Genomic DNA, 9,080 nt, shown 5'->3' on the forward strand with positions numbered 1-9,080 from the left:
GAGGTTCAAGAAGATGCCTGATGCCAAGGGGTATCTCCGTGATTATGTAAGAAGATGGATGAAAGGAACCTTGCCTGAGGCTAAGCCTTCTACCATAGCTGTGGAGGATGATCCTCAGGAGATACCGTCTAAGGCTGATTCAGAACCAAAAGAAGATAAGGAGGTATCTCTTGGTGGCGAATCTACAACTGTGGAGAAAAAGGATCCTCCGGTGTGCCCTGCGGGTGAGGGAAGCGTAAAAGGGGATGCCCCTGCTATCATTTAGTTTTTGTTTGTATAAGTTTTTGTAAAAACCAGTATGATTCCAAACATTGCTATTAATTCACTTTTACACTTTGTGCCCGATAGTGTTTTGAATGCGAATATGTTCAGGATTTTTGTTTGAAGTAGGTGGCCAGCCATACTTCACCGTATGAACCTTTGTGAAGGTTTGAAGCTGTTCTATTCCTCCTTAGAGGAAGTAAAGCTGCCCAGGGGTTCGTTTTGCCACCTATCTTTGAGGTGAAACGATCCGCCCGTAGGACTTGTAAGTCCTTCTTAGGGAAGGACAAGAGAGTGTAAAGACCTTGCGTCCAAGGATCGTTTTAACTCTATTGGTGACCATGATCTGCCAAGTGGCGGATCTGTTGTGATTGTGAGGAGCGTTGGATGCCTCCTTTTTATGACTGGAATATTGATATTGCAGTAGTGAATCATAAAAAAGAAAATGGATAATTAAACCAACAATCTTTATTAATGGAAGAAACACCTTATTACAGGAGATAGGTCCTTGCAAATGAGCCTCATTAAGACCTTTAACAAGAAAAACCTCGTGGGAAAAAGCTTGTTAAAGAAAAAAGAGTACTCAAGACCATAGGTGCATTTCATTCTCTGACCAAGTGTTTATGTCGGCTCAAGAGATTCGCCATGTGTGGTAATGTATTGTCCTCCGCATCATCCTTATCCACTATTATTGTAGTGCATTCCTCTTCTGTTTCCTTTTTAGATTGAGGGCGAATCATTAACGAAGCCGAATAAGTTTCTTGAGCCACTTTTTGACAACCTCTAACCATCACTCCCCCCTTGACTGTAGGAATGTAAAGTGTTAGATGGCGAATAGAGATAAGGGCCGCAACTTCGGAGATAAATGGTCGTCCGAGAATAATATTGTAGGCCAATTGTCTATCTAGGACTGAGAACTCCAGATCTCCTTTCCAAACTTGATCATCCCCAGCAAGTTCGCACTCCAAAATAACTTGGCCTTTCGTCTGAATGGTATGACCAGTGACTCCCAGAATATCGACCATAGTTGGTTCCACTTGGACAGGATCAACTTTGAGTTTGATGAATGCTTCTCGAGTGATGACGTTACATGAACTTCCCGTATCAATCATCACCCGTTTAATTTCCCAGCCTTCAACCATCATTGTGACGACCAGTGCATCCGCATGGGGTGCAATCTCCAGACCTGCGTCTGAAAAAGGGCGATTTAACGATATCCCATCAATGTTGATCATTTTTGCCTTTTTTGATGCTGGCTGATAACCAGGTCCGCCAGCTATGACATTAATAGTGCCCTTTCCTTTCTTCTTTGAATCCTCCTTGGATCTATCATCGTCTTTTCCTTCCGTTTGGATGAACCGATCCAATTTACCTCTTTCAATGAGTCGTTCAATTTCTCGAGCTAACTCCCAGCAAGCATCCGTATCATGGCCATTTTTCCTGTGATATTTGCAATAATTTTTAGGATCATTGCCTTTATTGGTATATTCCCCCCCTTTTGGCTCGGGGTATGAAATGCTCCGTTTGTGCTGGCTGTTCTCGATCCACATAAGAACCTCACTTTTAGAAGCATTAAGAGGTGTGAAGGAGGTGACAAATGTTGATTTGTTCCTGGAATCTCTTCGTTTGTTTCGAGGAGAATCTTGACGTTTGTCTCTGTCCCGATCTCGGTCTCGGGAGCGGGATTCGCCTCGATCCTTCTTTGGCGATGATGGTGAGCCTCGGCGAATATCATCTACCTCTATAAAATCTTTGCAACGTTCCATTAATTCCGCCATGCTGGTTGGTTTCTTGCGGATGAGGTCTTCTTGCAAACTTTTACAAGTAGTGTTTCTCACAAAGCATTCCACAGCTACGGAGATATCTACGTCAACGATCTGTATACACAATTGATTAAAAGTGTCTACATAGTCTCGGAGGGATTCATTCGCCTTTTGTTTTAACTCAAAAAGCTTTCCAGATTTCACCACTGCAGGAATGCAACCGGCGAATTTAGCACAAAATTCCCTGCTCAATTGATCGAAGCTGTTTATTGAGCCTGGAGGTAGGGATTGAAACCACAAATAAGCCGGGCCTCCTAACGTGGTGACAAACATTTTGCAAAGCACAGGTTCGGTGGCTCGATTGAGTTTGGTCATGATTCTGTATTTTCGAACATGAGCTTCCGGGTTATCTTTACCTGTATAAATTGCCAGATTAGGGATTTTAAACGCTCTTTCAGTTTCCTCTGCTTCAATCCAAGCCGCAAAAGGCGAATCCCTGTTGGCGAATGGATTATGCCTAGCATTTTCTTCATTCATTTGAAGCACTAGGGCTCTGACTCTGTCATCAAAATTCTCCGGCTCCGCCCTGGGACGATCTCTTCGTGGCGACCTGCTCGAAGAAGATGAAGAACTCGATTCGGACGATGAATCCGATGGCGAATGTCCTCCTCGTCCGCCTCCCCTTCTTCCTCTATTGCCTCCTCCCCCGCTTCCTTTGTTTGGAGGATTCAGCTCGTTTCCTCCTGGTTGACCTCCTGTCAGAGTGTGTCCAACAGTTCCCGAAGATGGATGGGGTGGCGGTCCTCCTAGATGAGACGTTTTTTCCGGTCTCTTACTCCTTTTACGACCAGTAGATGGAGGAGATCTGCCACGGCGTGAAGATTTTGTTCGCCGGGGCGAAGGAGATCTTGGCTGTTTATCTTTGTTCTTTCTGTGCTTTTTGCGAATGGGCTCTTTAAATCCCCCAAGGGAAGAATTCGTCCGTGGTCGTCTGGGTACATTCGGCCCATCAAGATTAAACCTTGGAACTTCTGATCCGCCAGGGGGGCCACGTCATTCCTACGGCTTCCTTCACCAGGAAACAGCTCCCTCATAACTGGTCGTGATCCACTTGGCGCCGTGGTGGTTACCGTAGAGTCAACGTTATGAGCTTGAAGGAATGAAGAGCTACGAGCCCCTGGTCCTAGACCAAAGTTTAACGAAGGTAGAGACGAGACCACTGACGTAGAAACCGTACTACTATAAGGAATAGTTGTGAACGCTCGAAGGCGGTCTCCAATTTCAATCCCATATCGCGCCTCGATATCCAGAACACACATATCAAGGAAGGATGCTGGGGGCATATTTCCATCGATATTCATTGTGGGAGCGGTCGTACCCGTGTGCCCAGCACTGGATGGTGTGATTACTGGCGACTCGATCCCTGAGGAGGGATTTAGTATTTCATCGTTCATGATGTTTCAATGTGACCGAAAAATCCTTTATTGGGTTAAGGATTCCACGTTCACCGCACCAATTGATAACACAAATGAAACTTCTGACCGGATCACGTCCCTGTGAGGCGCCGTTGGGATCGGCCGGGGACACTCCGATGCCAAAGTCAGTAACAAATATGGCGAATAAACTGAATGGACAAAGCTTAGTGAAAAGTAAGTATGAGTGAATGTACCTTGATAGCCTAGACGTAAGCTATTTATAGTAGATAGATTTGTAACTTCTAGGTAACTAGAGAGTCTCCATTAATGCTCATTTAATGGCGGTTACAAGTTACTCTTAACCTGGCGGGTTAAGACTATTAATGATTCATTTAATGATCATTATGGCCGAGTTGACGGTTAGCCGTTACTTAAGTAAGTGGAGAGATTCGCCTTAGAGATCTGCCAGCGGATCTCTTAGAGCTAACCCAGGGGGATCCGTCGGGCGGTTTCCTATGCCACGTGGCATATTTGAGACGATTATCTCTTTTGGTCCTTGCGATAATATCCCGATGTTATCAGAACTCAATTTTATTTTATTTTTGACTTTTTTAGAGGGTATAAATTACATTCTACAAATTTTGAAGTAAATAAATTTTCAAAATCTCTTTTCTTAATTATCTAAAAAAATAATTATTATTGTGTGTTTTCACCATTGGATTAATTTTATGCCTCATCATCCAATGGTGAAAACACACCAAGTAATGGTACTTTGTCAAAAACAAAGTAATCATAGAAGGCACCTTATTTATAATAAAGGTTTTACTGTGCTGTAAGCCCATATAACAATAATAGGATTGTCCGCGGGCAATCAGCTGTTAAACCCTTGCGCTTGCAGTGATGTCAAAATCTTCCCCTTTGTGAGCTAACTCCCCAAAAACCTTTGCTTCTCGTATCTTCATTTCTTCCAAATTCAAAGTTTGACATAAGATGGTAAGCCAGAGACAAAGATTAGCCCGAAAGCGATTCAGAGAAGAGCACCCAGAGCTATTTCCTGAGCCTGAACCAACGCCACCCAAAGATCCCAGCAAGAAGAAGAAAAACAAAACCAAGTTCAAGAGAAAAAAATCAGACTCCAAAGGATCCAGTGACCCTAACAAACCCTTCAAAAAGAGTTTTAGTAAACACCCACTTAGAGTCCCTGGTATGAAGCCTGGTGAAAGTTGTTATATATGCAAGGCCAAGGACCATATTGCCAAGTCTTGCCCTGAAAAAGACGAATGGGAGAAGAACAAGGTTTGCGTTTGCTGTTATCATATTTGTTTTGAGCTCTTACATTTGGGTATTCAATTAATTTGATAGAAAGAGTATTTGTTAGGAATTCATCAGACTTTCGATTTACATTTTACAGTATGCAATTCAATTTTGAGAGAGTAAACAATTAGGAATTGAATTCATTCCCGAATTGCCTAGTTGCACAGTTGATGATTGCTGAAAATTGATTTCGCTTGAATTTGAGTATTACTGGTATTAATTGAGATAATTGGTACAGAAAAAGAGAGAATAATTAGTTATGGCGTGAAATTAACTGATGGTAGTTAATGATGGTTGCAGATTTGTTTGCTTTGTCGGCATCGTGGTCACAGCCTTAAGCGCTGCCCTAACAAGAAGGATGATACTGTTGATAAGAAGTTGTGCTATAATTGTGGGGAAACTGGGCATTCACTATCTAACTGTCCTCGACCTCTTCAAAATGGTACTGCCACTACATTTCAATTGTAGCCATTCATGGTTATTTTGATACTTGTGCTCTTTGATTGATTGCTTGTTGATGTCTGCAACACGACATCCCACCATTGCACTTGTGAAATAGATATAATGATTTGTTCGGCCATTTGCATATACATCAAACCAGAAAGTATATTGTTAAATTCTGATACTGAAGTAAAAGGTCTCCATTTTTTATTTTGTTTTCTTTGCACACTCCCCTTATAAGTTATAGTTGTTGTGCTTGGAGTAGGAAAATTTTACATTTTGCAGCATATGTTATTAAGCTGAGGATTCCAAGTATTGCACCTTGTGTCCTTGTCATATAGTTATAAAACCGGTTCCAGTTCTGGTTATGAGTTTTATCATTTTATGAGTTTTTGGTTATTTTCCTGATCGTGCAAAGTGCATTCCCTTTTTGATCCACTGAGTTGGCCTCATATGTCTCTAGTTTGTTGCTTCACTAATAATAAGAATGGTTTCTGTGGAAATACAGGTGGAACTAAATTTGCCAGCTGCTTTATCTGTAATGGACATGGACATTTGAGCAAGGACTGTCCAAAAAATACTCGTGGGATATACCCAAAGGTGTGTAAAACAGAAACAAATGTCTCTCTGTTAGTATACTTTTGAAATGTGGTGCAACATGCTTAGCTTCTGTTTGTGTATATATATAATGATTTGCTATGTTGCACAGAAACGGAAACGGATACGGAAACTGAAACGGAAACGATACTGGGAAACGTAATTTCTGAAAAACATAGGAAACGGAAATGTGGGGGAAACGTGTAAATATTAAAAATATTGGGGCATATTTATAAATATTAAAAATATAATAATACATTAAATAAAAACAAGATTGAAGAACAAGATGAAGAAAGTCCACGCTCAATCAAAATTCAAGAGACAAGTATTATAGGAGAAAGAAATATGGATAAGTTCTTTAATTTGAAGTATACAAGGAAGTAATTATCTCCTAAATACAAAGTTTCAATTTTTCTAATCTTAGATTAAACAGGAACTGCAAAATAGAAAGTTTGAATTTCTAGAATTTTAATCGAAATAGGTGGGGAAACCCGTTTAAAAATTGAGAGACGCGTTTCATATTTTTGGTAATTACCGAAACGTGCCCGGAAACGTTTCGTATCAGTTTCCCAGAGTTTCCGTTTCCCACATCTACAGGAAACGGGGAAACTTTTGTCATGAAGAGTTTCCGTGCATTATAGATGATTTGTACTTTCACTAGACATCAGTTGCTAACATTTGGCAATATATACAGGGTGGTTGCTGTAAACTATGTGGAGGTGTGACACATTTAGCGAGAGATTGTCCTGAGAAGGGTAACAGAGGTGCACTTTACACTGCTAAGGAAGGTGAGACACAAATTTTATCGCCGTAAATGCTCAAAGTTTCTCATTTAAAAATAACAACAGGTTATTTATGAAAGTTTGAAAGTTGATACTTCTTGTCCAGTTGTGAGTTTCTGAAGGCAACAACATAACTTTCATTTGGAGGAGGATATGTGATGTTTATTTATCTAAATCCAAGTATATAGTGTTTGGCCAATGATTTTCCGCCTAGTGTTATACCAAAGAGAAAACAACTCTTGTAGGATTTGAGAGGTCTCAGGTAGTATGGGCAATAGTAGTTCCAAAATTAGTTGTGGTTGCCTCTTTTGTTGGTCACATTTTATATATGGATGTAAAATTCTTTCTGATGCACCTTACACGATAAAAATGCACTTTAAACCCAGAAGTGTTTTGCTGGGATTAATGCATGTATGATTCAAGAAGCGTGCCATTAGAAAAATGAATCTGACATGTGGTTACATGATTCTGGACATCCATGTCCTTGATAAGAGATTTCCAGTGTTGGACAGAAACTGAGATAATAGGGGCTGTGAGCAACTTTTTGGTTATTAAGGCAATATTTGATTCTTTGGTTTATAAGGTGCTTAATTCCTTTCCGTGTTCACTTGGAGATGAGATGAGACACTAGAGGTTTACTCAGAGAGGCATTTCCTATGTGACATTACTGCATTTGTTCAAGCAACATCCAGGCACCGATCTAGGGGAGTAGGGAGGGGGCTTGAACATCCACTGGTTGCTAGAAAACTCCATTGAACCTGTGTATGGAACTTTAAGTTTTGAGGGTAAAGGCACCCATAGGCATAGGAGCAACCGCTGTCAGTGAATCCTGGATTTATCACTGCAACATCAATATTAGAAAATTGACAAAATCTGAAAGAGTCTGGTACATTAGAAGAATTTTGAAGTTCTGATGAGTGGCTAGAGCAATAAGAATCATTCATCTAAATTTTTTCAGTTCCTCAGGAAAAATCGAGCCTGGTTTGGTAGGAATTGAGGCATGTGTATGTTATGCGATACCGTTTGCTGCTTTATTTGAGTCGCATATTAGAGATGTTTATTCCCTCAATAAATTGTTAATACCATGTAAATATCAGTTGGTGTTTAATCTGAAAATCATCGAGGGAATAAACAAATTCAAAGATGAAACATATTTGCGTAGAAACTTTAGCATTTTATGATTTCCTGACTAGTACTTTTCTTGCTTTGAACTTGTTTCATACGTGATACTCTGTTTTCCCTAAATACCTTGTTCATCTATTTATTTCAGGGGTTGAAGGAGACGAAAGGCCAAGGCCGAAGCTGACCAAATTTATCGGTGGGGATGATCTAGACGACGATTTTATGTCAGAAAACACCTTTGGAGCTGAAACGGAGCAGCAATCAAATCCACCAGATGGTAATACAAAAACAAAGAAGAAGCTAGGGCACAAAGTAGTAAATTTTGCTGAGTAAACACTGGTGATGAGATGGCATGAGGTTAAACTTGTTTGTTATTCTTTGATACTGAAGATAAACCAATGTTTTCCTCACATTGGTTTTTTTGAACATAGAAATTTTGTTCCCAGTAGCTATTAGATTTTGGAAAGTTGGAGAGTTAGTCAGCATGTACTGTTGTAAGCCTTGTGTGTAAGAATTGCATAGAAAATTAAGCTAAAATCTTTGTGATAATATTTCCTAAAGGATAATTAAAGAAAACGACTATCTGTTATTTCTCTTTCTTGGTTGAGTAGTGGAAAGTGAAGCCTTATTTTGTTAATTCTAACTAGAGGTGTGTTATCAGGTTCATGTCGTATTATTATCGGCTCATGGTTAAATGAGTCAATTCTAATCCAATCCAAAAATATTTATGTTACAATCGTTTTAACCTAATTAAGTTAGTGTCTATTTCTTATTGTGCATGTGGATCACATATAATTTTATCATCATTATTAACTGTGTTGGGGTTTAGTGTCCTATAGACAATTGTTCTAGGATACAAACTTAATGTAAATGAATTGTTCTTTATATCATTTGTTTAATGTGATATATGTTTTATAACTATATAAAGGCGATCCCTTTTAAGCACTAAATAAAGACTAATAAAAGGAAATCCGTAAGTTTATTTAAAGTGATTATAAAGTGTTCATACAAGCATGAAGTGAGACAACTTTATAGTAAACTGATAAACTTAAAACCACCCCAAGTCAAGTGATATGTTTGGGATTGACATATCACTGTTGAGACTTGTATGTAACAATGTCTTCTGTCCGACAGAAAGCTGATCTCACAAGCTTCATATATACAGATATCTGGACAGTTATATAGATCCGATGAAACGTTGTTCATTAGGATTGGAGATCCGATTTGAGATAACAGGATGGGTAGATTCATCCTTGTCACCTGTTCATCTCATTGGTATTAATAGGTATAACTAATCCTCAGACTCAAAGGAATATTAATTGGTATTCTGGATTACGGAATGTGATGTTTTGACTCTGGTGTAACACGATCCTTAACAGAGATGA

At 39.6% G+C, this 9,080-nt stretch overlaps 1 protein-coding gene across 1 annotated transcript; it reads left to right on the forward strand.

Annotated features, from left to right (window-relative positions):
- The first annotated feature begins 4,320 nt into the window (after window positions 1–4,320).
- LOC136225568 (uncharacterized) lies at window positions 4,321–8,284 on the forward strand. Its single transcript, XM_066013647.1, has 5 exons — window positions 4,321–4,735; window positions 5,054–5,195; window positions 5,703–5,794; window positions 6,486–6,579; window positions 7,844–8,284. Exons 1-5 carry the CDS (start codon window positions 4,430–4,432, stop codon window positions 8,026–8,028), a joined length of 819 nt encoding a protein of 272 aa, XP_065869719.1. The 5' UTR covers window positions 4,321–4,429; the 3' UTR covers window positions 8,029–8,284.
- Window positions 8,285–9,080: the final 796 nt, after the last annotated feature.

Source organism: Euphorbia lathyris, chromosome 1, assembly GCF_963576675.1.
Source record: "Euphorbia lathyris chromosome 1, ddEupLath1.1, whole genome shotgun sequence".
Lineage (NCBI taxonomy): Eukaryota > Viridiplantae > Streptophyta > Magnoliopsida > Malpighiales > Euphorbiaceae > Euphorbia > Euphorbia lathyris.